The following is a 27,153-nucleotide window of genomic DNA, read 5'->3' on the forward strand; positions in this document are numbered from 1 at the left end:
AGGCTGGATGAATGTGGCGTCTCCCATCCTACTTACAGGGTTCTAGAAGGACCATCCTCATTCCTCTTATCATCCATGCTCCCTCTCCACCCTCTTCCTCTTCCTCCTTCTCTTCCTCCCATCCCTTCCTCCAAGCTGCGGTCCGGTCCCTCCAGGCTGAAAGAGCTGAGTACCAGCTCAGACTGAGAAAGATGGTGTTTCTCCATCTTCCTCAGAGCTCACACAGAAAAATTAGGAGTGTTTCTGCCCCATCAGCAAAAGTTGTGTGTGTGTGTGTGCGTGTCTGTGTGTGTGTCTGTGCGCGTGTGTGTGTTTTTATCAAGCGGTGAACACTCTGCTCCTTGGAGTGATAAGCTTTAAACCGACCAGGAGACTGTCAGTCTCAGTTTGAGGGTTTAGAAATATTGGGACGAATAATTAGATTTCATATCGTTACTGCAGCAGCCATCGAAGGATCAGCCAGATTAATTTTTTTTACCCTCCTCCACTCATTAATATTCATTAGAGACACATGAAGACAGAGATGGGCTCTGGCCAGGCACAAACAGTAGCTGCTGAGTCTTGGCTGCTGTGGCTGCTCCCGCAATGGGGATTTTCCCAAATAGAGGAGCGATTGCCTTCTCCGTCCCCCTTACACCACCCCCACTCCATCCCTCAAGCCTCCTTCTTCTCTGTCCTGAACAGACAGGGAAGTGGTGACAGTTGTGTAAGGGGAGCCCTCCTGGTCAGCGCATGTCTATGGGGTTTCTGGGGAAGATGGTCCCCTGTTCCTGGCTGTTACTGTTTGTAGTAACAATCCGTGCCTTTATAGAAAGCTCAGAGATGGAAAGGAGCAGTAGAGGTCATTTAGGCCATCCCTCTGCCTCTAAGCTAGACCCACTCTCGATCTCCCAGATATATCAGGCTTTCCTGAATTCTTCTCATGGGGCTGCTCTCCTGGTAAATGTTACCTGAGTCTTTCAGATGTCACTTCATTAGTCAGCTGGGAAGGAACCAGAAAAGAGAAATGAGGAACAAATAGCACAGATGGTAAACTGAGGCATAATTTCTATCAGGTGCCATCAGCGGTTGGCTTTCTCAACCAGCTTCACCATCAGGGGGATGAAGTAGCCTGGAACCTGGTCAAGCTTGCTGGGTCACAGAAATGGTGACCCCCTTCCCTAGGCAGAGTGGATGCCCATGGCATCCAGCTCCAAGTGTTCTAGTCATCTATCTCATTTGTTACACTCTTCTGGAACCCTTTCATATCCATTATTTCCTTTGGTTCTCATCCCAACCCTGTGAATTTGAGTTTCTGAGCTTTATTTAAGAGGTGAGAAAACTGAGACCCAGCATGGTTCAGTGACTGGTCCAAGGTCACCTAACCAGAGAATGACAATGCTGACTCTACAAGGCAGCTGTCTTGACTGCCAAGTCCAGTGCTCTATGCCACTGGTATCTACTCTCCACCTAGGTAAGCAGTTATGGTCATTGTGACCCAGCAAGCCTGGCCAAGTTCCAGGTCGTTGGTGGAGCTTGAACCACTCAGGATGCCTTAAGTGAAGCTGCCTGGGAAGCCATAATGCCTTCTCGCTATACATTTGCTAACCCAGCTCTACAGGAACCACACACACCCAGGGCCTGACCCATGTTTCCCAGCCACAAGAAGGGCAAAAGACTTTCTCTCTCCCAAGCTGCTCCTCAATGCCTCCCCTGGATGTTAGCCCTTGTCAGGAATCAGATGCAACTGCTTAGGTTTGGGAAATGCTGTCAGAACTATGCCAACAGCCCCGGGCTTGAAGACTCCATTGCCAACATCTGGCATAGCTTTTCATGGCATTATGGGAAATCAGGACGCCTGCGCTCCATTTAATTCTCTCTCTGCCTCTTAATTTGGTGAGTCTCAGTTTCCTCCTCTGTAAAACAAGATAAAGACTAGAATCATAGTGCTATAGAGAGAGCTCAAAAGAGACCTAAGAAGCCATCAAGTTCAACAACTGCATTTCCTGCATAAGGAAACTGAGGCCCATGGAGGTTAAGTGACTCACCTGAGACTACATGATATCTAAGGTCTATCTCAGGCCTGACATTTTCAGCCTGAAGGTCCCCAGTGCCATTCTCTGTTCCAAGATCCTTTTCAGTTCTGATAGTCTAGAATCTAGATTCTAAGGTTCCTCCTAGGTCTGAAGATGTATAATCTCAAGTTCTTGCCAGCTCCTATAGTCTCTGTTCTAAGATCTTTTCTAGATTTAATAGTCTAAATTCTAAGGTTCCTTCATGGTCTGAAGATGTGTATTCTGAGCTTCCTGCTAGCTCCTATACTCTCTATTCTGAAGACCCTCCAAGCTCTGACATTCTCTGTTCTAAGGCACATTCCAAGTCTGAACAATCAATATATTTAGGTCCTTTTCAACTCAGACATTCTTTGATTCTTGTGTCCCACATGGAACCTTCCTACTTCGTGTAAGGACCAGTCACATGCCCTGTTCCCCTCTCCCTACCCCCAGGTCTTCTCTATTCCCTGGCCTTCTCCCTGGCACCCGGCTGAGGTTAGGGGTTAGGTGACTGATGTTTCCTCAGCTACCGGTGCCTGGAGGATGACGACGACAAGACCCCACGGGTCATGCCAGAGGAAATAACAAGTCCATTGGCTGCCTTTCTTCAGTTCACGATAAGCTGCCCATCTTTCATGGAGGATGAGCAGCCTGTAGCCTGGGGTGGGGCAGGGGGAGTCAGACAAGTTGGAGGGGAGTGGTACAGATTCTCCTTTCTCTTTGAAACCTATGGCTCTGCCAGGTAGGGCCGCTAGAAGAGGGGCATAAGGGAATGAGCTAAGGGGGGAAAGTGAACCTACGGCTCAGGAGACTTACTTTTTGGGCCTCGTTCTTCCAAACTATGTAATCTGGGGCACGTTATTCAGTCTAGGTGACTCAACCTCTGACAACCAGGGACTCTGAAGGATAAGAAGGAACTGGAGCAACGAGGCAGCTCAACAGATAGAGCACCAGGTCTGGAGCTGGGAGGACCTGGGTTCAGATGTGACTTCAGATACTTCTTAACTGTGTGACCTGGATTTTTTTGGTCATTAAAACATGTTTACTGGTCTGAGAAGTGACCCTAGACAAGTCACTTAACCCCAGTTGCTTAGCCCTTACTGCTCTTTCACCATGGATCGGATACTTGTATTTAAAAAAAAAGGAATTGTCAAAGCTTGCTTACACAGCCTTGTCAGTGCTAAGACCTTGGGTATAGGTCATGCCCGAGACCTCCAGCCTTTCATATCACAGCTCAGCCCCCAAGACTTCCCGCAGGGACATGTACAGCACAAGGGAAGGCAGCCAGAAGATCAGCAGGAAGACCAGTGGTCCCAGCCCCGCAGCTGTGCCACAGGGAGGTAGCCATCACCTGGCTGGGTCTCCTGTTTACCTTCTAAAACATTTATCTGCCCATTTACAGTAATAGGGCCAACCAAGCAGCCCAGAAGTCTAGGCTATCTCAGCTTTTATAAGCTGCCCTCAGGCAACCTTCCAATGAGACAGGCTGCAGCCCTCATTATAACCGGAACAGCAACCCGCTCGCTGCCTTACTGCCCCACAAATCACTAGTGACACTGGTGGCAACGTATTTCTCCCTTCTGGACCCCAGTTGCTTCACCTATAAAATGGGATCAATTGTCCCTGCGCCACCTGCCTAATGCAGCTCTCTTCTGTTGAATTGAATGGATATCAAGGTGTTACAGTTGTTTTGGTTTGGTTTTTTAACTCTTTCCTTCTTTCTTAGAATCTTATCTTAATCCTGAGTATCAATTCTAAGGCGGAAGAGTGGTGAGGGCTGGGCAATGGGGGTCAAGTGACTTGTCCAAGGTCACACAGATGGGAAGTGTCTGATGCCAGATTTGAACCTGAGACCTCCCATCTCTAGACCTGGCTCTCCATCCACTGAGCTACCCAGCTGCCTCCAGATGTTAATATGTTTTGAAAAAAGTCAAAACTTTTTCTTCTGGAATATTTTAGAGTCACCATCTAGAAAACACCTGTCTAATATAGAAGGTTCCACAATGCTCTCAGGCCTCCAGGCTCACCATGACCTAAGTCAGATCTGAGGACATCGTCCTCTGCTCCTCACCATCTCCAGCCCCCAGTATCCAAGCTGTTGTCAAGGCTGTCGATTTGGCTTTGCAGCATCTCTCAAATACACCCCCTTCTCTCTTCTGACACTGCCCCACCCCTTGGTGCAGGCCCTCCTCACTCCATACCTACACTATTTCAGTAACCTTTTGGGGGAATGAAGTTGGGGGTTGGAGTTGGCCTGCCTCAAGTCTCTCCCAACTCCAGTCCATCCTCCATTCTGCCACCAAAGTGAATTTTCCCACAGCGCTGGTCTGATCATGTTGCCCCCCACCCTCACTCAATTAACTCAGATGGCTCCCTATCACCTACAAGAATAGATACAAAATGCTTTTTTTGGCATTCAAAGCCCTTCATCGCCCTTCTAGTATTCCTCACCATGCTCTCTTTCTCCTTTTTTTTTTTAAACCTTTAACTTCTGGCTTAGAATCACTACTAAGTATTGGTTCTAAAGCAATAGAGCCATAAGGGCTAGACATTTGGAGTTAAGTGACTTTTTCAAGGTAACAGCTAGGAATTGTCTGGGACCAGATGTAAATCCAGGACCGCCATCTAGCTGCCCTCCAAGGTGGTCTCAATCCAACGAAACTGGCCTCCTGGCTGAACAAGATTCCCCCTCTCTCAGCTCCAGTTTGCCTAGAATGCTCTCTCTCTCCTCATCTCCATCTCCTGGATCCCCTGGTTCCCTTTAAGAGCCAACTAAAATCTCACCTTTTACAGGAAGCTTTTCCCAGTCCCATTCCTGCTAACATTTCTCCCCTTCTAAATACTGCTTTTCTATCTTGTAGCGAACGTATTTGTACTTGCTATCTGTTTGTTCCATTCGATTATAAGCTCCTTGAGGGCAGGGGCTGTCTGACCAAAGAGAGGGGATGGGGGAAGACGGGGAGCTGAGGCCAAGAGCTGGAATGTTTCCAAACCAAGCCCACTTCAGATCCACCACCTCAGTGGTATCCAAAGAGGGATGTCCAAATGATGCCAAAATACTACTACTGCAACTACTACTAGTACTGCTGCTGCTGCTACTGCTACTGTTATTGTTACTGTTACTACTACTACTGTTGCTACTGCCACTGTTACTACTACCACTATAGCTACTACTACTGCTCCTCCTCCTCTTAATCCTATTACCACCACCACTACTACTACTACTTAATATTATAATAGCTAGCATTTTAATGTAGTACCTACTATGCACCAAACATTCTATCTCACTTATCCTCACAACTGCCCTGGAAGGTAAGTGCTATTTTTACTTCCATTTTATATATGAGGAAACTGAGGCAAACAATGGGCTAAGTGACTTGTTCTGAGATACATAGCCTAATAAGGGTCTGAGGCTGGATTTAAATCCAAGTCCTTTCGCCTCTAAATCCAGCAGCCCATTCTCTACATAATGTAATGAAGGATCTCAAGTCAGAAGACCTTTGGTTCACCTACTAGCTCTGCAAATTATCTCTGGGACTTTAGGCAAGTGGCTTCCTCTCTCTGAACCTCAGGTTCCTCTTAGGTTTGGTATAGACCTTTTTCATGTACTGGTTTGCTTTGAAGCTCTAGAGAAGCCTACAGACTCTTTTCTTCTTACGTTTCCATTTTTTAAAAATATATAACACAACGTGTAATGTAACTAATATAATACATATGATTTGTTACAAGTATGTAATAAATTATAGTAAAGATGCTTATCCAAGAGAAACAATTTCTCACATTAACCATGACCAAAAATCTATGTCTCATTCTTTTTTCCTCCCTCCCCTACCTCTTCCCCTTCCCCAAGAAAGCTTAAAGCAAGCCATATGATATAGATTGTACATATATTACCATATAGCACATGTTTCCCTTTTGGTCATGTTATGAAAGAAGACACATATTGCTTATACTAAAGAAAATAAAGCGAAGAACAGTATGTTTCAATCTGCATTCAGACTCCATCAGTTCCTTCTATAACAGCCTTTTTCATCATGAATCCCTTGGAGTTGTTCTGGATCCTTGCTATGTTGATAATAGTGAAGTCATTCACAGTTGATCATTGTACATTATTGGTGTTCCTGTGCACAATGTTTGCCTGGTTCTGCTCATTTCACTTTGCATCACATCATATAAGTCCTTCCAGGATTTTTTGTGATCAACTTGTTCTTGTTCATCACTTCTTTTTTTTTTTTTAAACCCTTACCTTCCGTCTTGGAGTCAATACTGTGTATTGGCTCCAAGGCAGAAGAGTGGTAAGGGTAGGCAATGGGGGTCAAGTGACTTGCCCAGGGTCACACAGCTAGGAAGTGGCTGAGGCTGGATTTGAACCTAGGACCTCCCGTCTCTAGGCCTGGTTCTCAATCCACTGAGCTACCCAGCTGCCCCCTGTTCACTTCTTATGGTACAGTAGTATTCCATTACAACCACATACCACAACTTGTTCATCCATTCCCTAATTGATGAATATCCCTTTGGTATCTAGTTCTTTGCTACCACAAAAGAGCTGCCACAAATATTTTAGAACATAGTTTCTTTTCCTTTACCCCAATCCTCTCGATCCTACTGAGAATAATTGGAATCAAAGGAAATGTTAAATTTCTTTGAAAGTTAGTAAAAATAAAGATATGTACATTTTCCCATTCAAATCCACAGACCTCCTTACTTGAAATTTCTTCACAAAGAGACCTTTGGTGGTCCATGTACCCCAGGTCTAGATGGTCTCAAGGCCCCTCTGCCTCCAAGTTCTATGATCATCAGTAGGATAAGAAATTACTTTAGGCCAGGCTAGCCTGTCCACCTCAGAGCTTGCCACAAGTTCCAATCTGGACCTTTCTTGAAGTATTCCCTCCCCTAAACCCAGCTCCCAACCCCAACCTTCCAAGCTGTGTTTAGAGTGGGTTAAAGGGCTCAGCCAGTCCACCCCATTCTTCCTGTGATCACTTTGTCCCTGACTCCATCCAAGGGATGTGCTGGTGACATCACTGACCCACGCCCTCTTTCTCATATTTCTGCCATTGACAGAGCCCGCCCATGACCCTGCTGGTAGAAGAGGAGAGCTGCTGGCTGACGAAGCTCCCCCTGGTCTCCAGTGAAGCAGATGCCAACTCTGTGATCTTCAGGAAGGGTTAGTATTGTGTGCTCCTTGGGGGAGGGAAGGGGTCTGAGTGCCCTATGGGACTGCCTCTTGAAAGTATAACACCATGGGCCCTCACCACAAAGAAACCCTCTTTGGGTTTGTCCTTTGTCTCAAGTGTTAGCACTAACAGGGATTAAGGCCACAGGGCACCTAGACTTTTGCGAGCCAAGTGCTTATAGGCTTATAGCATTTAGCCCTGGAGCAGACCTCAGAGGTCACCAGTAATCCCCTCATTTTACAGATGAATAAATCAGGCTTGAGTGACTTTTTTTAAACTCTTAATTTCAGTCTTAGTATCAGTTCTATGACAAAAGACTGGTAAGGACTAGGTAATTGGAGTTAAGTGACTTGCCCAAGGTTGCACAGCTAGGATGTGTCTTTAGTCAGATTTGAACCCAGGTCCACCCAACTCTAAGCCTGGCACTCTATCCACTGTGCTGCCTAGCTGCCCCTCAGTCATACTTATTAAAGAAAAGAGCCACAATTTAGAGGTAGGTCCTCTAATCCCAGATTTAGAGCTCTTCTCTGCTGAAATCTAGTTTGTAGTTATAATCATCCCAATGATAATGGCTCATAATAGAGGGGCAACAGGAAATATGGGGAGACTTGAATCTAAGCTTTGATTCTCACCAGATAAATAGATGATAGATAGGTAGAATGACCTTGGGCAAGTCACTTAATAGTCTCAGTACTTCCACACTAGTGGTGTCCAACTCTCATATAGAAGGGATAAGAACTTAGAAAACCACAAATTAACATTATCCGTGTTACAATGTAGAGGTAGCCGCATGGCTCAGTGGAGAGATTACTGGGTCTGGAGTCAGGGATTGAGTTCAAATGTGGCCTCACACACTTATTAACTGTGTCACCCTGGGCAAGTCACTTAGCATCTGTTTGCCTTAATCTACTGGGGAAGGAAATGGCAAATCACTTCAGTATCTTTGCCAAGAAAATCCCATGTCTAGAACTGGCATGCTATGGTCCACAGGTCCACAAAGGTCCACTCAACAACATGTTGATTTGTATTTTTATGTAAATTGCTAAATATTTCCTAGTTGCATTTTAATCTATTTCAAAACCTCACTTGGGAATTTTGTGAGCCTGAGTCTGATACCTCTGCACAGTCTAAACCCATGATTGTAAACCTATGGCACATATGCCAAAGATGTGGGCATGCACACTGCCCCCAGCAGAGTTACTAGAGTTACTAGAAAGGAAGAGGGACTCTGGCAGAGCTGCTCCCTTTCCCCTCTCCACTGTACCTCCCTGCCCCTCTGTGCTTACTTCCTCCCTTGAGCAGAACGCTTGGCCACTCCCCTCCCTTTTTTCTCTCCTTTGTCTGGGGTAAGGTGGGGGGAGGGGCACTTAGTCTCTGGCAGAGCAGGGCACTACACACAGTCTGGGGGGAGGGACATGGCATGTGGTCCCTAAAAGGTTCACCTATTACTGGCCTAAACAATTCTCTAAGACTAAATTTCAGAGAATTTTCCAATCTTCATTGGAAAAATTTCTTTATCTGGAGCTCCCTAAATGCATGAAATCATTGGTTCATGCCATGGATGGATGGATGGATGTATGTATGTATGTATGTATGTATGGATGGATGGATGGATGGACGGGTGAATGGATGGGTAGATAGGCGGGTGGATGGGTGGATGGATAGATAGATAGATAGATAGATAGATAGATAGATAGATAGATAGATAGATAATTAGGTTATTAAATGGATTATTAAATTGGGTTATTAAATGGATAGGTTACTAAATGATAAATATAAAATAAATGATAGCCAGGTAGATGGATTGTTAGATGATGGAAGACAGACAGACAGACATAGATAGATAGATAGATAGATAGATAGATAGATAGATAGATAGATAGATAGATAGATAGATAGATGACTTTTCCCTCCATTGGCCCAGACTGTGATTTCATTAGTATAGTAAATTCCTATAACAAAACTTGCACGGATACAGATTGGTATCTGTTCTGTAACTGAGACCTCTAGAGAGTGGCCTGGAATCATACAGAGGATGAATGAATTGACTTGAGCTAACCTAGCTAGTGTATTTCTGAGGCCAGCCCCTCATATCTGTAGATATAAATGTGTATGCACATGTGTAATTTGTGTATATTTGTCTATAAAATAGCACCTGACCCCCAGTACTTCATCTGAGCCCCTATACTGTACCAGAGTCAGGTGATGGGAGAATCTGGCCACTATTTACTACTCATGTGGCCACAAGGAAGTCACATTCCTTCCCTGGACCTCAGTTCCCTTCGCTGCAAAACAAGGGCATTGGATCTAGCGATCCCTTTTAGCCTCAAGTCCTAATAATAAAACCCCCCTTTGCCAGTGTGAATGCTCATCTTACAGATGAGAAAACTGAGCCTCTGAGAGGCCAAAGGTTTTCCTCTAAGGGAAGCCAGCCGCTAGTGGAACTGGCACCTCCTCCGAAGTCTGTCACCTTCCTCTCGAGCCAGGGCTCTGTGTACCACACTGAGCTGCCTCCTTTTATCACTGCCATCATTGGCCCCATCCAAGCCCATTTATTAATGGTCTATCTGGCCACAGCACTCTGCCAGGCACTGTCCAGAGTGAGTTAAACAGATACGGTCCTTGCCCTCTGGGGGTTTACGATCTGAGACAGACACACTGTCGCAGACAGATATAAATGACTGCAGACAACTGAACAAACATTGAGCAAAGACACAAATTAAATACTTTTTAAAAAATTAATGACGTATCCATGGGACTATGCAAGCAGAGGGCTGAGCGCATGGTCCAAGTAGGATGTGGATGAAGGGAGAGTCATGTTTAGAAAGGGTGGGGCAAAGGGGAAATTGGCTCCCTCCTTACCAGTTACCCAGAGGAGACTTCCTAGAAGTGATATCTCAAGAATAGCTTAAAACTCCAAGGGGTTGTGGGGTATGTGGTATGAGAGTGAGTGAGTGTGTGTGTGTGTTTTAATGTCATCAGCAGCACAGTACTTCCATTAAAGTTCACGGAACCAAGGATAAGGATTGGACACCACACCCAGAGTGGTGAGGTTAGGGTCTGTTTAAATACACAATCCTTTAATTCCCCTTAGAGCTAGTGAAATTGAGGGTCAGCCCAGTCTACTGCCTTCTTGTTGTATAGGAGCACTGGACACTTCTTGCTGATCCCAAAACTCTGCCTTTAAGTAATTTCTTAGAGTCTCTTTTTCTCTTCCATCCCAAACCTCAGTATGCCCTGACTTTTTACCCTAAGGACCACAGGCCTTTCCTTCTGCCCTACAGCTGAATCTTCTTCTATGTGCTGTCACCCATAATTAGAATGTGAGCTGCCTAAGAGCAGGGACCATCTCATTCTTTTCTCTATAGTCCCTGGCCTTGCCATATAGTAAACACATTAAGAAATGCTTTTTTCATTCATTCATTCATTCAAAAAGCCACCTATTTTTTCTCACCCCCTTCCCTATTCCTTTTCTCTCTCTCTCACTCCTGCTCTTTCCTTCTTATTCTCCACTCCTTCTTCCTTCTTATTTCCTCTATTTGCCTTTCTCCATCATTTTCCCCATCCACTGGCTATCTCTTCCCCTTTCTCAGCTGATTCCCTCCCGCCATCTTGCTTCTGAAGCTGGTTTCAGTGGCCGCACATCACAGTACAATCATATTTATTTACATATTCTGCAGGGAATGTTGGTGGAAAAGAGGAATTTTGAAGTCAGGAAGGAAGTTGAGCAGAAGTAGGCATAGCTAAGTAAGGGTTGGAGGAAGAGAGTGATCAAGCTTCAGGAACATGTCTCTGAGACCTGAAAAGGAATGAGAGAGAAAGAATGGGGAGAGAGCTTTCCCTGTTAGCTGAGGCCCTAGCTATCCCTCACTGACTAGCCCAGGACCCTCTAAACAGGATGGAGAGGAGTTGAGGAGGGAGGGAGAGTGACCGTCACCAGCTAGACCTCACCCTTCATTTCCTGCAAACAGGCAGGCTAACCACTCTGCAGTTGGAGATGCCTTGGTTAATGTAGGAAGTTCTCTGTCTATGGGCTCATGGGGATTTTCTCTACAAGCTCTGAGCATTTCTCTGGTGCTCTCTTTTTTCTCAAATGTTCCCAACTGGGGAGAGAGAGTGGAGAATCACTAATGACCCAATTTAAGCTTCTGAGTCTCCTTCCCCCCTCCCACCAGATAGTTTGATAAATGAAGAAACTAAGACCAGGAGAGAAATAATCTGCCCAAAATGTCACCACATAGTAAAATCATAGGAGCATAGATTTAGAGATTAGAAGAGACTTTAAAGGTTTTATTTAGTTCAACTTCTCTCATTTAATGTTTGAAGAAACTTGAACCTATAATAATAGTTAAGTGATATAGGTCACCTAGGTAGGAGCAAAGATGAGCTGGCAGAGATCTCAGAGGTTATCTACCCTAGTGGTGTCAGACTCATTTAGGAAGATCCCTGTGGGCTGCATATTGACTTAGAAACACAGAAATTGGGGCAGCTAGGTGGCTCAATGGATAGAGAACCAAGCCCAGAGATGAGAGGTCCTCAGTTCAAATCTGATCTCATATACCTCCTAGCTGTGTGACCTTGAACAAGTCATTTAATCCCAAGTGCCTAGTCCTTGCCACTTCTCTGCCTTGGAACCGATACTTAGTATAGATTCTAAGACAGAAGGGAAGAGGGTTTTTGTTTGTTTAGAAAACCACAAATTAGCATTATTTTTTAAATTGTATTTAATTGACTAAGAAAAATTTTCCATAATTCATTTTTCCCTCCCCTCTTCCCATTCCTCTCCTGTAGCCAGCATGTAATTCCATTGGGTTTTACATGTGTCATTGATCAAGACCTATTTCCATATTATTGATATTTGCACCAGGGTGAGAGTCTATGTCCCCAATTTTAACATTATTTATGTTGTGTCATATTTTTACTTATTTTATTAAACATTTCCCAATTACTTTTTGTTTTTTAAAAATGCTTACCTTCTTTCTTAGTATCAATTCTAAGACAAAAGAGTGCAAAAGCTAGGCAACTGGGGTGAAGTGACTTGCCCAGGGTCACATAGCTAGGAAATGCCTAAGGTCGGCTTTGAAAGCAGGTCCTCCTAATTCTATCCACATGCTACCTAGTTTTCCTCTCAAGTACATTTTAAACTGATTCAGGCAGCACTAGGGAGTTTTCTGAGCCATCTACCATCTTTTACAGAGGAAGGAACTGAGGCCAAGGGAGGTCATGACTTACCCAGAGTCACACAGAGGATACAACATGTAAACCAAAAATAAATAGATCATTTGAGGAGGGAAAGCACACTAACTAACCTAGACCAGGAAAAGCTTTTCATGTGGCACCTGGGCTGAGTGAATATAGTATGCTCTTAGGGAAACTGATGAGGGATGGATAAAGGAGAGGACAGTTAGAGGCAGAAGGAAACACCAGAATGCTTGAGTCTGAAGTCATTTATATGGGATGGTTTGAAGGACATGATGAAGCCCCCTGCCCTGGGCAATGTCCTGGCCTAACTCTTTGGGTCCAGGAATGTACCCGTTATGCCTAAAGGAACGTGAATGATATCTTAACTAGCATTCCAGAACGATCTGTTCAAGCGATCATCAGTCTCCTTTACAGTAGTCCCCTTGAGATTCTAGTGATTTGGGGACTTATTGACAAGCCATACAAGAAAGTCAGTCTCACTTCTCCCCACTCCAGAAACACGAATCCCAAGCACTCCGATTGTTCCAAGGAGTCTCGGTAGGTTAGAGAAGAGAATGATGGAGCAGGCTCTAGAGAACCTGGATTCAATTTCTGCTTTTGCCAGTGGCTCATGGTATGACCTTGGGCAGGTCCCTTCCTCTCTCAGGATCTTGGTTTCTCCATCTGTTAAATGGAGATAATCTCTCTACTGCAAGGGAGGGGTGTTCTGAGGATACATGGGACAGTAGATATGAAGGGAAAGAGAAATGAGATACCAGGTATTAGCAAAGGCAACAGTCTGTGTGTGGCACATTATTTCAGGGGGGTAGGAGAGTGCGCTCTTAAGGCAAAGGCCATGAGTTTGAATACTGCTGAGGCCATGAAGCTTTACTCTCTTCCATGGCTATGAATACATGTTCTAGGACAGCCACCGGACAGTATGGATGACTTAATGTGAATCTGTCCCTTCTCCTGAGAAAAGCACACCTGGTGAATCAGTGTCCTATTGTCTGAAACATGACGTGTTAGTGGTTCCTGAAAGCAGTGATGATAATGAAGACATCCCAAGCATAATTAGAGGCGATGTGTGGAGGGAAAAGTGCCCCTTGACTAGAAGTCAGGACACTTAAGTTTGGTCTGGGCTCTGCCATTGTGGCTTAGGGAGGTCTATGAGAGTAGAAAGAGCTCAAGATTTCGTCTCAGAGGCTCTAAGTCTGGAGCCTGGCTCTGCTACGTTCTCCCTGTATGAGCACCCTGAGCAAGCCTTCAGCCACCCATCACCTCAGTTTCTTCATCAGGAAAATGTGGGGGTTGGACTAGAGAGCTTCCAGAGTCTAAATCCGTGAGAATGAGTTGTACCTCTCTCTGCCTGAGTCTCTTCTATAAAGCTGGGAGAAGAATATTGCACTACATTCTCCTCGTAGGGATTGTTGGGAGGAAAGCACTATGGGAATGGAAGCTAGTTTTTAAAATGAGAAGGGCTGAGCTAGATAGGTATATAGATAGATAGATATCTCAGCTCTGACATTCTACGTTCTAAGACTTCCCAAATGCTGACATTCTGTGTTCTAAGACCCTTCCCAAGTTCTAAAGTCCCTCTCAGCTCTGACAGCCTATGTTCTGAGGTCCTTTTCAGCTCTGATCTTCCCTATTCTAAGCCCCCATCCAGCTCTGATACTCTGCTCTAAAGACAATCTAAATTCTAGCTCCCTTTCAACTTCTAGCAGCTTTGAGTTCTAGGATTCTAACTGGTTCCCTGATTGAGAAATGAGGCCTCATCTTCAGACCTGAAAACACTGAGACCCCCCGGGAGGAATAGGTGCATCTAGTATAATGTGGCTGCTTCCCCCAGGCCATCCCTTGGCCTCTTTTTTTTCTTTCTCATTCCACTGTAAGGGCCAGAAAGGAGAGGGGAGATGGAGGGTAAGGAAGTCAAAGTGCTGGGTGTTCCCCAAGCCCTTACTGTCCTCCTACTCATCCCCACTCCCCAGGTCAAGAGTTGGGAGGTCCAAGGCTCCAAGGTTCTCCAGCAGGGCAGGAAAAGCCCCCTTCTCTCTACAGCAGACTAGTATCTTGAAAAGGAAAGAGAATAAGCTGGCTCTAGTCACCCACATTGAAGAGATTCTCAGGGCTGAGAAATTGAGGGCTTGGTCAAGGGTGCCATCTCCAGGCAGCCTAGTGAATCACGGGCTGGCTCCTAGAGAACAAAGTCCCAAGAAAGAAAAGCCAGGTCCTTCCTCACCTGGATTGTTATTTCCTCCCCAATCCCCAGAACTGGCCCAGGAGGCCTTGGCTCATTCCCCAAATCCCTTTTCACTCAAATGTGCCCAGAGCAGAGCAGCAGAGATTCTAAGGGCTGAAGGTGGTGGAGAGGAGACAGGAAGAAGGATTCCAGCCAAGCCATTGGGACCTTGTTGGAGCAAGCAGTTTTCTCCCCTCCCTGCCCCCAGGCCCAGCTGTTTCATAGGCCAACAAGTGTGTTTAGGCTGGGCTAGGAGTCCTATAGCCCTTCTATAGACTGCCAGGGTGGAGGGCAAAGCTTGAGAGAGCCCAGCCCAGTCTGCCTCTCAGGCCCTAAATTCAAGATTCTGTCCTCTGCTGGGGAAGAAGAAAGGGCTTCCCCCTCCCCTCTATGTCCCTGCTGATGTTGGCTCTCCTTGTTTCCCCACCAGACGAGGCCATTTGGTGCAAGACAACCAAGCCTGTGCCAGAAGCTGGGCTGATGAACACATTCCTCATGGCTGAGCCCCGGGGCATCACCAGCAACCCAGTGAAGACAGAACCTGGGGACCCTGAGTACCCAGCCACCCTGCACTCCGACATCCAGCTCCTGCCCCAGCAAGCAGGCATGGCAGCTATCCTGGCCACTGCTGTCGTCAACAGTGAGTACCCAATGGGACACCACTTCCAGCCAGCCCACTTCCCTAGCTTCCATCAGGTATCTAGCTCTTGCTTAGTCTCTTATCCATAGCTGAACCTCAAGATCCAGTTAGCCTTAGAAGGAAACACCACAGCTCAGAGTCAAACAAGTAGTAGGTCAGGAACCTAGGCAGCCAAGGAATGATCCAGGGAGGGAGTGTTTTATGAGATCTTTGAAATTGGGTACATGGTTGGCAAACTGGCTGAGGATCCAATCTGGCCCACCTGCCTATTTGGGGGCACCCACAAGCTAATCCCCCAGTCTAGGACAACCTCCCTCATTTAACAGATGAGGACCTGAGTCCCAGAGAAGGGAAATAGCTTACTCTAAGTGGTTATAAAAACCTAATTCCCCCTTCTCCCAAGTTCAGTGCCCTTTCCATTAGGCAACACTGCCTCGTGTCTCTGGTAACTTGTGGTTACCATATTCGTGTTATTCAGTGCTTTCCCCACTGCCCCAGAACCCCAGCAACCAGAGTACCAGGTCCTCCACACTCTCCTCTCCTCTTGGTGGCTCATGTGTGAAACCCCAAAACCCTCAGCTACAGGGAGGTGAGTGGACGTACCTGGCTCTGCAGGTCAAGGGACAAAGCAATGATCATAGATTCTAATATCAAGCCTTGTGTTGATTTCAAACCAAATACCAATCTTGGGGTGGGGTTTTGCAGGAAATAGGAGGCTCTGAATAAATCAGATCCAGAGAGGACCTCACTCATCTCAGTTCTTGAGCCTCGCTGCTCCGCAGAAGCCAAGAGGACGATGGAGAAATTTTCACTCTCCTTCCCTCCCTTCAAAACCTCTTTCCACCCTCTAGAGTAGGACTAAGGAGCTGCCAGGCAGCCCAGGAGAGAGAGGGTAATCTTTAGAGTATTTAATTAGTGTCTTGGCAGAATAATCAGTATTGTGGGGGGCAGGAAGAACAGAGACAAGGCTTCCCTGTAACTTCCCCAGTCTAAGTTCCCCAGGTACTTAGAATGAAGCCCCATGCTCCAAAGGGACCAATGTTTGAAAAAATGAGACTAACACTTGTGAGTTGTGTGACCTTGGACAAATGTCTCAGTTTCCTTGTCTGTAAAATGAGCATAGTCATATCTGCCATACAGGATTGTTAGGGCAAAAACCCCTTAAGACACTCTAGAAATGAGAATTATTGTTCTCCTATTCTGTCAGGTAAATATTTACAGAATGCCCAGAGAGGGAAGGGAACTTAGAGGGTTTTTGGTCTGATATTATTTGCAGATGAAGAAATTGAATAACAGAGAAGGAAATGACTTGCTCAAGGTCAAACAGGCAATGTCTATTGCTTAGAGGGGCAATGTGGTACAGTGGATAGGACACTGGACTTATAGTCAGAAGAATCTGGGTTCAAATCCCATCTGAGACTCTCACTATAGTTGTGTGAGCCTGGGCATTCAAGGTCACCAGAGAAGCCACAGAATCCTTGTTAAAATGGACACCTCCGAGGCCCTTTTGTTCCATCTGTCCCTGACTTGAGAATAACCTCTGCAGAATCCCCAATAAATGGGCCTAGGTCCATTTTCCCATTGGGTATACCAGCCAAAACAATGATATTGTAGACACCCAGGTCAGCTGTCAGCTATTTACTGAGACTCCACTGCCCTCTCCATTTCTGTCAAAGCAAAGAGGCTGAAGTATGGGAAGACTTCAAGGAAAAGAGGTAGAAACAGCTTCATGGGGAAAAATTTAAAAGGAAAGGGGAGAGAAAAGGGGAGGAGGAAAGAGGGAGGTAGGGAGGGAGAATAAATGGAAGCCAATTCCTGAAGGGACAGGTGCACAGAAACATGAAGGCAAGGTTTAAACCCTAAAGATGAAAACCTGGGCTGGGATGAGGGACCTGAAAACCAGTATTTAGAACTTGCTAGGATGTCCATTTCCTTTTCTACCAACGGCATAAGAGGAAATAATAAAATCTGGCCCTCTTATTAAATGCTTAGGTGTCTCAAAGTATGAAAAGGCCAAGACTTTTACTATTTGGGGGAATTCTCCTTACAGTAGGGAGGGGACACCTTAGAAACCCTCTAGCCCCCTTCTCCACCCCTTGCCCCCTAGGTTTGTGCAAAGGAGGAGCCACACCTAGGAGGGAAAGCATTTTTTGTCCACGTTCACCCAGGTGGTTTTTTAACTCTAAAAGAGTCCACTTAACCATTACCTCTAAAGGGGTAGTTGGGCATTCCTCCAAAATGGCTCTGCTTACAGATGAAGAAATGGAGAATTAGAGCCTTCACAAACTAGGGAGCTAGAAGGCAAGCAAAGAAGGGAAGAGAGTGCTTAACTCCCTTCTCACCAATCCTGCTCTTGGGATCTACTCTGCCACTCCAGCCTTCCCTGTATCCTTTTGTTCTCTCATCTCTCTGCCTTACAATTCAATCAGTCAGTGACCATGTATTAAATTCCTACTATATGCCAAATACCATGCTAAGTCCCCAGTAGAGTTATGCACCCAGACTCACCCACTAGGGTAGTCTCGCCCAGTGGAGAGAAAAAGAAATGATTGTCATCTTCAAGCATTTGATGGGAAAGAGGGATTAGACTTGTTCTGCTTAGCCCCAGAGAGTAGAACTAGGAACAACATTGGTGGAAGTTAAAGAGAGACAAATTTAAAGTGAAAATGATGACTCGGGCCTCTTATTCCTGTTACTGGGGGAGGCTGAGACTGGTGGGTCACTTGAGTTTGGGAGTCCTAAACTGTATGTTGTAGGGCTGAAACAGATTGCGTGCCCATACTTAATCTAGAATCAAGGCTGTGAGCCCCCAGGAGCAGAGGGCTACCAGACTTCTTGAAAAGAGCAAGCAGACTCAAGTCAGAAGAATGGGGCATTTCAAGCTTCCATTGTGCCCACCATTGGATTTGGGCCCATGAGTTGCCACCATATTTCCAACTTAGGTGAGCTAGAGATACCTAGTCTTTTTTTTTTAACCCTTACTTTCTGTCTTTAGCCTCTTTTTGTATCACTAATACTTAACACAGTGCCTGACACACAGGAGGTGCTAAATACATGTTTATTGACAGGCTAGCTAGTTCATTCAGGGAACAGACAGTATGGAGTGCTTCCTATGGGCTCAGCACTGGACAAGGCTCTGAGAGAGGAAGATACAAAGCCTAAAGTCTTTTTAGGGGAATAAAGACCTGGGGATCTGCCAGATGTGGAAACTCCCTTTACCAATGCATATCATTACCTTTTCCCCAACTTACAGTCTTAGAGCATTGCCTGGAGCATGAAGAAGTTGCCTAGGGTTACATGGTGTAAGAGTTAAAATTTAGGGAAACTGAGGCATGGTAGAAATTATACTCTCCTTCCCTCCCTTCAAAACCTCTTTCCACTCTCTAGAGTAGGAATGGCCTTTATTGGTCAGAGGTAGGACTTGAACTGAGGCCAGTTCTCTATCTAGCACACCACACTGCTTCTTGCCATACCTATACAGAAAAGATCCTGTCTTAACAAGGCAGAAGATGAGGCATGAGGAAAGGTGCAAATAGTGATATAGGGATTCCAGGGAGGAGATGAACCCATCTAACTGGGAGTAATCACCACAGAAGGCTTCATGGAGGTGACCTAGAGCTGGGCCTTCAAGGATGAATGGAATTTTAATAGGTTAGGATGGGGGGGGTGGGATGCCACCCATATTTCTATAGGTTTACTCAGCCCACACATATCCAGTCCTTGCCCCACTAAACCTGCCTTCCTCCTTTTGAGGGCACCATCATCCTCCCAGTCACCTCTCAAGATTTATAGTTGCCTTCCTTATAGTTGCCCTCCTCTCTCCTTCTGGCAAGATAGTTAATCAGTCTTGCTGATCTTCCCCCTCAATATTTCCTTCCTCCTTTCCTCACCATCCCTCTAGTTCTCCTACCTGGACTACTATCTTATTGGCCTCCAATCTCTTCCTATCGCCAATCTATCTTTCACTCAACTGGCAAGGCATCGTGTAGCCTCTACCTAAAGTGGCACTCTTCTGCCCAAAGAGCTTTAGGTAGGCTTTCTCCATTGCCCATAAGATACATTACAATGCCCTTTACCTGCCATTTAAGGCCTTCCAGAATGCAGTTCCCACCCACCTTTTATTCTTGACATAAGAATTCCAGGCAAATTGGACTCATTGGCCATTCTCTGAACTTCATATTCTTCACCGCCCCCTCCTAGGTTTGAATAAGCTCTACCTGCAATATATGCCCCTTCCCCATTTCCCCTTCTCAGAGTACTTCCTTCAAGTCAGCTCCTGTTGCTTCTTCCAAAAAGCCTTCCTTGGTGGCTATTGCTAGTGTGCCTACACATTGCACCCCCTTGGTTAAATGTCAGCTCCTTTGGGTAGGGGCTATTTTCTTGTTTTTGCATCCCTGAGGGAAGTCTTGCTTATAGTAGGCACTTAAGAAATGTTGTTGTTAAACTAGTCTGACCTCCAGTGAGGTCCAACTGGCCCTCTAAAATAGGAGCTCCCCAATGGCATTGCATTCTGGAAGCAAGGGGATGGGGAGCAAGCTTAAGAGAATTCTTATTATCATTAGTCATTCTGGCTCCTTGGGGTCTAAAGAAGCAGTTGAGGGGGTAGATACATCAGAAAGAGTTTATCAGGGCCAAGGGGGAGGGGCTGACAGTTATTTGAGGGGCCCATAAGGAGGGAAGGAGTTGGTGCCCAGAGATATTTAAAGATAAATAATTCCTAACTGTGAGATTGAGGTCAGGGTAGTTTATGTATAAAAACTAGATAGCCTTCCCACCCCATCCCCCTTCCCTACCCAATGGGGATATTCAGGTACCCAAATGGAAGAGTGTTGGGTACCTCCCTTCACCAGCTGCCAGTGTGGGAGACCAAAAAAGTATCCAAGGTCCATTTGGAAAGGGGCCTTAGAATACAGAATGTTAAAACAAAATATCAGGACCATAGTGTAGAGAACATAGAACATGGAATTTTAGAATGCAGAAGAATGTAGAATGTTAGAACTAGAGAACTTAGAAATCATTTAGTCTGATCCATTTGTTTTATTTTATTCTATTCAATTCTCCCCCAAACAAACAAAAACATTGGGTTGGGTTGGGGGGTAGCTGGGTGGCTCAGTGGATTGAGAGCCAAGTCTAGAGATGGGAGCTTCCAGGTTCAAATGTGACCTCAAACACTTCCTAGCTGTGTGATCCTAGGCAAGCCACTTAACCCCCATGGCCTAGCCCTTATCACTCTTCTGCCTTGGAACCAATACACAATAATGATTCTAAGATGGAAGGTAAGGGTTTTTTAAAAAATAAATTTAAATTTAAAATAGAAAAGGAAACTGAAACCCAGAAAGGAAATGATTTGTCCAAGGTCCCCCAGCCTTCATGTCCAGTACTAAGGTGGGGCAGGGAAGTAGAGGGAAGAATATGGCACACAGGGGGGGTCTAATGCCTGTTTGTATCTTTCCTCCCACCCCAGAGGATATCTTTCCCTGTAAAGACTGCGGCATCTGGTATCGGAGTGAACGGAATCTGCAGGCTCACCTCATGTACTACTGTGCCAGTCGCCAGAGCTCAGGCTCCCCCCTGGTGGAGGAGAAGCCCAAGGAGACATACCCCAATGAGAGGGTCTGCCCATTCCCCCAGTGTAAGAAGAGCTGCCCCAGTGCCAGCTCCCTAGAGATTCACATGCGAAGCCACAGTGGTAAGGAGTCCAGCTCTCCCAGCCCTCCCTGCTCTGCCAGAACCCAGGCATCAGGCAGGGATGGCTCAGACGTGGGGCGATGGGGGGTGAGGAGAGGGACAGCCTGACAAGTGAGCCGATGCCTGAGGATCCTCCCTCACCCCATTCTGTCCTGCTCTGTCCACCAGGAGAAAGACCCTTTGTCTGTCTCATCTGCCTGTCAGCCTTCACTACCAAAGCCAACTGTGAGCGGCATCTGAAGGTGCACACAGACACACTGAGTGGTACGTAGGGAAAGGGGGTCCTTGGGGCAGTGAGGAGGGTGTGGGGGGCACCAGGAGAGGGGGCATCTGGAGCAAGGGGTCCAGGGGCAGCTGGGAAGTCAGTGAAGGATGGACCTGCCACTGCCAGAAGCTAGAGCTCCCAGCCACATTGAGGACTGTCTCTTACAGGGGTCTGCCACAGCTGTGGCTTCGTCTCCACTACAAGGGACATCCTCTACAGCCACTTGGTGACGAACCACATGATCTGCCAGCCAGGCTCCAAGGGTGAAATCTACTCCCCAAGTGCAGCACACCTGGCTACCAAGCCAGGACCCACAGGTAAGCCAGCCTGGCTCCAACCAGAGAGCCAGAGGGAGGATGCTCAGGAATGCTCCTGGGGCCAGGCTCATGGAGGTGAATCGAGTGCAAGTGTGTGCCCATTCTTGTGGCCTTAGGAGAAAAGTTTAGGAAGGGTGTTGATCCCCATACATAGGAAATTCTCAGTCAATATCTACATCCTAATGGGATTGCAGTCAGTCAGCAAGCATTTATTTATTTTTAACCCTTCCCTTCTGTCTTAGAATCAATATTGTGTATTGGTTCCAAGTGTAAAGAAGAAGAGAATCTCTCTTCTCTTATCTTACACAAGACAGAAGAACAGTAAGGGTTAGGCAATGGGGGTTAGGTGACTTGCCCAGGATCCCACAGCCAGGAAGTATCTAAAGCTAGATTTGAGCCTAGGACCCCATCTTTAGATCTGACTCTCAATCCATAGAGCTGCCTAGATGCCCCTTCAGAAAACATTTATGAAGCAAATACTTTCTACTGTGCCAAGCATGGGGGATACCAAGCAGGGAAAAACATGAAGGAAGGAAAGGAAAAAGAAGGGGAAGTGAGGTTTTTCTATTTTTTTCCCAAAAGGAGGAAGGAAGAAGGGAGAGAAGAAGGGAAGGGGGAAGCAAGAAATGAAAGAAAGGAGACAGGGAAAGGAAGGACATAGAGAGGGAGAAAGGAAAGAAGGAAGAGAGGAAGGGAGGAAAGAAAGGGAAGAAGGATGGAAGGAAGAAGGGGGGAAGGAAGGAAATGGGGGAGAGGGAGGAGGGAAGGAAGGAAACTTAAATATCTGCTATCTTCTCTTGTACATCTAGTAAATATCTGAGGCAAGATTTAAACTCAGGTCTCCCCAACTCCAGGCCTAGGGTTCTTTCCATTGTGCCACCAGCTCCTAGACATAGTCTATTAGACTAAGAAGGTGCATACAAGCTATGTGCAGAGTAGACAAGAGGTCATCTGAGAGGGGAAATCAACCAAAAGCTGCAGGCTCTTCTCCTGTACTTCTGAGAGGCCTGAGAAAGACCTTGTGCAGAAGGCAAGCTCTGGGCTAAGTCTCGAAGCAAATCCAAGGAACCTGAGGCAGTGGTGTGAGAGCAGAACATTCCAGCTAAGGGGACATCCAGTGCCAAGGGCTGGAGATGAGAAGTGGGAGATAGTGTGTCATGTTCCAACAGCAGCCAACAGATCAGTGTGGCAGAATCGATTATAACTGGAGAGGAGTAAATTATAAGACTAGAGAGATGGGAAGGGGTCATGTTGTGAAGAGGACAAACACAAGAACTGATGTTGGTTCCTAGAAGTCATAGGGAGCCACAGTAGTTCATTGAATGGCATAGTCGCTCATGTACTTAAATCAGCTTGACTGATGAATAGAAGATGGAGAGGAGTGAGGAGAGCTCTAGGTGCCAGCTGTCCCTCTTTGTATGAATCCCAGCACAACAGCCAGCCCCTCTGCACAGGGCAGTGTCTCTGGCACAGGAAGTGCACAACTGATAACCATTGTCCCTTTTTCTATTTCTCTTCAGGTTTGGGTCAGGCAGGTTCCACCCCTGGCCTCAAGTGTGGCCTCTGCGGCCTCCTGGCAGAGAACCTCACCAGCCTCCAGCAGCACATGGCCCTGCATGGCCCTCTGCCCACTCCAGACGCCAGCCAGGCCCCCCCAGGCCCTGAGTCACCCACACCTCCAGACAGTGTGGCCAAGAAGGCCCCAGATGAGGCAGAAAATGGGGAAGCCCAGGCTGCGTCCCAGGAAAGCTGCTCTTCCTCTTCCTCAGCCTCTGGGGAGGGGGCAGCACCACTCCTGAGGATCAAAGAGGAGGTTGTAGAGGGCCAGGGGACAGAGCCCGACATGGCCAAGAGCCACAGTCAGACAGAGCAAGGCACGAGCCCCAGGTCTGAGCCTGAGTCCTCCTCGAGGACATCTTCCCCACAAAGCCTGGCTTCGGTGAAGGTCAAGTCAGAGCTGGCCAGCCCCACTCCAGGCTCTAGCCCTGTGCCCAGTGAGCCGGGGGTGGGCCCCGCTGGAGGCACCATCTTCCTGCCCCAATACATGTTTGGTCCTGAAACCTCCGTGGTCCCTCAGGCCTCCGAAATCCTGGCCAAGATGTCCGAGCTCGTGCATAGCCGGCTGAAGCAAGGCCATGGAGGGGTGGCCCCGGCCCTGTACCCAGGGACCCCAGCACCCAAGGGGGCCACCTGCTTCGAGTGTGAGATCACCTTCAACAATATAAATAACTACTATGTTCACAAGCGTCTCTACTGCTCCAGCCGCCACATGGCAGAGGAGAGTCCCCCCGGGGCCCGAAAGCCAAAAGTTACTGCACCCCCCAAGGGCCCTCCAGGCCCTGTGGTAGCCCCCACCAGAACCATCCTATCCCCGCAGCCCCCCGAAGGTCAGGGCCCACCTGCCCCCGCTGAGGGCGAAGTAGAGGGGGGACACCCGTCCCCAGCAGCAGAGGTTAAGGCCGAAGAGGCAGGAGGCGGAAAGGAAGCATCTCCGGAGGCGGACGCCACAGGCCGAGGCAGCGAGGACAGCCAGAGCCCCAGGAGCTCGGTGGATGACCCCGATGAGGATCCCATGAAGACTGTCTGTGAGGCCTGCAACATCCGTTTCAGTCGCCACGAGACCTACACGGTCCACAAACGCTACTACTGTGCCTCCCGCCATGACCCGCCTCTGCGACGGCCTGGGGGCCCCCACAAGGTGGCCTTCCTGCCCCAGCCCGTGCGCACCCGAAAGCGGCGCAAACTCTACGAGATACATGCCGCCACCAGCAATGCCGGCCTGCTGCCAGCGACTCACCCGCAGCCTCCTCCGCCACCACCTCCGCCTCCTCCGCCCCTGGGGGAGCTCCCCGCCTCCCCACGGCTGGGGGTCAGCCCAGCGGATGCCCTGGGGCTGGCCACCCGGGCTGACATACCTCCCGCCCTCCTGCTGCCCTCCGTGGGCAAGGCTCCTGCCTCGGTTCCCTCCCCCAGCTCCAGCCCTGACACCGATGGTCCCATAGACCTAAGCAAGAAGCCTCGACTACACCGACCCGAGGGAGGCCCCACAGCGCCCCCTCCGCCGCCTCCGCCGCCTCTGCTCCCCCTGACCGACTACCATGAGTGCACGGCCTGCTGCGTCAGCTTCCACAGCCTCGAGGCCTACTTGGCCCACAAGAAGTACTACTGCCCGGCTGCCCCTCTGCAGCAGAGTGCCTTGGAGCAGCTACAGAAGATCCAGGGCCTGGCTAAGCCCCGCCTGGGGGAAGGCCCCCGGGGAGTGCCCGGGGAGGAGCCGGATGGTGCAGTGCGGGTGAAAGTGGAGAAGGGAGTGGCCTCGGCCAACCCCGGACCAATCAAAACCTCAGGCCTGTCGGTTGCTTATCCTGGCGGGGACCCCCTGCACCGTTACCCAGGCCCCAAACCCCTCCACCTTCCCGGTGGGAAACCTCCGCCCCCAGTGGTATGTCCCTACTGTCCTCTCAACGGGACCATCAAAGGCGACCTGATCGAGCACTTCCGCCATGCCCACGGCCTCCTGGTGGCCAAGCCAGTGGCAGGACATGTACTGGCCGAGGCCAACGCACCCCACACCCGGACGCCAGCAGTGGCCAGCTGCGGGGCTGAGAACAGCCTCCCGCCTCCTCTCTCACTGCCCCCAGTGACCACCTCTTCCTCTTCCTCCTCCTCCTCTTCCTCTTCTTCCTCCTCTTCCTCTTCCTCAGCTTCCTCTTCATCTTCTTCCCCACAGCCAGGACCTAGGCTCCCTCGGGACAGCTTCAATGGCCACGAGCTCAAGGAGCCTCCAGCCCCAGCCAATGGCAGTCCCCTGCCCACCGGCTCTCCCCGTCCAGGCCTGCCCCTCTCCCCAGCCACCGCCCCGGCCCTCACCCTCTCGCCAGTGCCTGAAGCCCTGCTCCAGCCTCCGACTCCCCCCATGTACACAGACAAGGGTGTACAGACCCCCAGCAAGGTCACCCCGGCTCCCGTCCCCAACGGCAACCACAGATACTGTCGTCTGTGCAACATTAGGTTCAGCAGCCTGTCCACATTTATAGCGCACAAGAAGTATTATTGTTCCTCCCACGCCGCAGAGCATGTAAAATAATCCTGAACTTCCCCACCCCCAATTGCTCCCCTTTCCCCGCTCCTCCATGCCCGTCCCACCACACTACAGACCGACGCCGATTTGGACACCCTCACCCCTGGCCACGGCTTGCTTCCCAGGATGGCTCAGCTAGTGGCCAGCACCCTCCCGTGGGCAGCAGGGAGGGCCTGGCCCCCAGAGCACTACAGCAAGGGCAGGAGGCCCCCTTCTGCCCCAGGAACCTTTCCAACAAAGCACAAGGCATCGATCACTCACTCGGGCACCTCCTGGAGCTCTCAGCCACCTGTATGGACTTCCTTTGGCCCGGAGCCCAAGGGCCCAGTGACCGAGAAGGTGGGGTGGGAAATAGCCAAAGAACTGGCTAACTACAAAGAAAGGCAGGGTGGGGCGGGGGCAGAATGGGACCCCAACCCTCGGCACTTAATAAAGAATTACAGTTTGATGATGATCAGTGGTTAAGAGCCTAGTTGACTGGGAGATGGGGGTAGGGCAATGGGAAAGCAGGGGTTGGAGGGCTTGGCAGTGGGTAGCCCCATTCACTGACAGACCCCAGAGTGGTAAAGATGCCACCTTTTTCCAGATCCATCTATAAAAAGCAAGTGCAGTACATCTGACTGGTAGGAGAAGTCTTAGAACAAAAAGAGACCTTAGAACAAGGGCTCTTAACCATTTGTGTATCCTGGACGCTTGGGCTAGCTGGTGAAACCTATCGGAATTTCTCAGACTCATTTTTAAATGTATAAAAAGAAATGCAGAGGATTTTGGAAGTCAAACATGTTGAAATCCAATTATCAAAATATTTGAAAAACAAATCCATGGACCCCAAGGGACTTAGACATTCCAGGAGAAGCAGAAGCTCAGATAGTTCCTAAGCCTCACTGTCTCCTGCCATTTGGGGAAAAGGAACTGGATCTGGTAGGAGAAGAGTTCAGTCAGGACCACAGTCTAAGCCAGGTTCTGGCCAGCCCCTTCAGATTCTTTACATGATGAACCAAAAGGCTGGTGAAGGAATCCTGGAAAAAGCATGTGTGTGTGTGTATTCTTCCCATGGTAGCATTACCAGCAATATTTGGCACAGTGCATGGCACACAGTAGGTGCTTAATAAATGTGCATTGACAAAATGAGCTTCAATAAGAGCCCTGGCTTTGGAATAAAAGACTTAGATCTACTGCTTACTACCTGTGTGATCCTGGACAGGCTGCTTTTTTCTGGACCTTAGTTTCCTATTCTATAAAATGGTAGAGAGGAGAGCAGGCAGACTAGGTGACCTGTTAGGGTCCCTCCTAGCTCTGAATCCTATGATCCCATAAATCAACAATGTTTATACCCTGATAGCTAAATGAGTCATGTCTTGTCCAGGTTGACACAACTTCCTCACCCATGTCTGGACCACTAGGCCTCCACTCTCTGCTCTGACCGCCATCTTTTTTCTGAGCCCCTTGGGCAGCAGCTCCACTCCTGTCTCATTTTACCTTTGGTCACTGAGAGAGCCCAGCCCACTGATTTAAGGCTAGTTGACAAG

General features: G+C 48.0%; 1 protein-coding gene across 1 annotated transcript in view; it reads left to right on the forward strand.

The window, feature by feature from the left end:
* The window catches only part of ZFPM1 (zinc finger protein, FOG family member 1), a 229,618-nt gene extending 203,540 nt beyond the window's left edge, over nt 1-26,078 (forward strand). The window contains exons 5-10 of the mRNA XM_007477290.3: nt 7,098-7,200; nt 15,064-15,273; nt 20,738-20,962; nt 21,130-21,225; nt 21,394-21,543; nt 23,064-26,078. Of these exons, the coding sequence (XP_007477352.2) occupies nt 7,098-7,200; nt 15,064-15,273; nt 20,738-20,962; nt 21,130-21,225; nt 21,394-21,543; nt 23,064-25,630 (3,351 nt within the window). The 3' untranslated portion in view covers nt 25,631-26,078. The remainder of the gene's footprint in view (nt 1-7,097; nt 7,201-15,063; nt 15,274-20,737; nt 20,963-21,129; nt 21,226-21,393; nt 21,544-23,063) is intronic.
* The last annotated feature ends 1,075 nt before the right edge of the window (nt 26,079-27,153 follow it).

This window comes from Monodelphis domestica, chromosome 1, assembly GCF_027887165.1.
Source record: "Monodelphis domestica isolate mMonDom1 chromosome 1, mMonDom1.pri, whole genome shotgun sequence".
Taxonomy (NCBI): Eukaryota; Metazoa; Chordata; class Mammalia; order Didelphimorphia; family Didelphidae; genus Monodelphis; species Monodelphis domestica.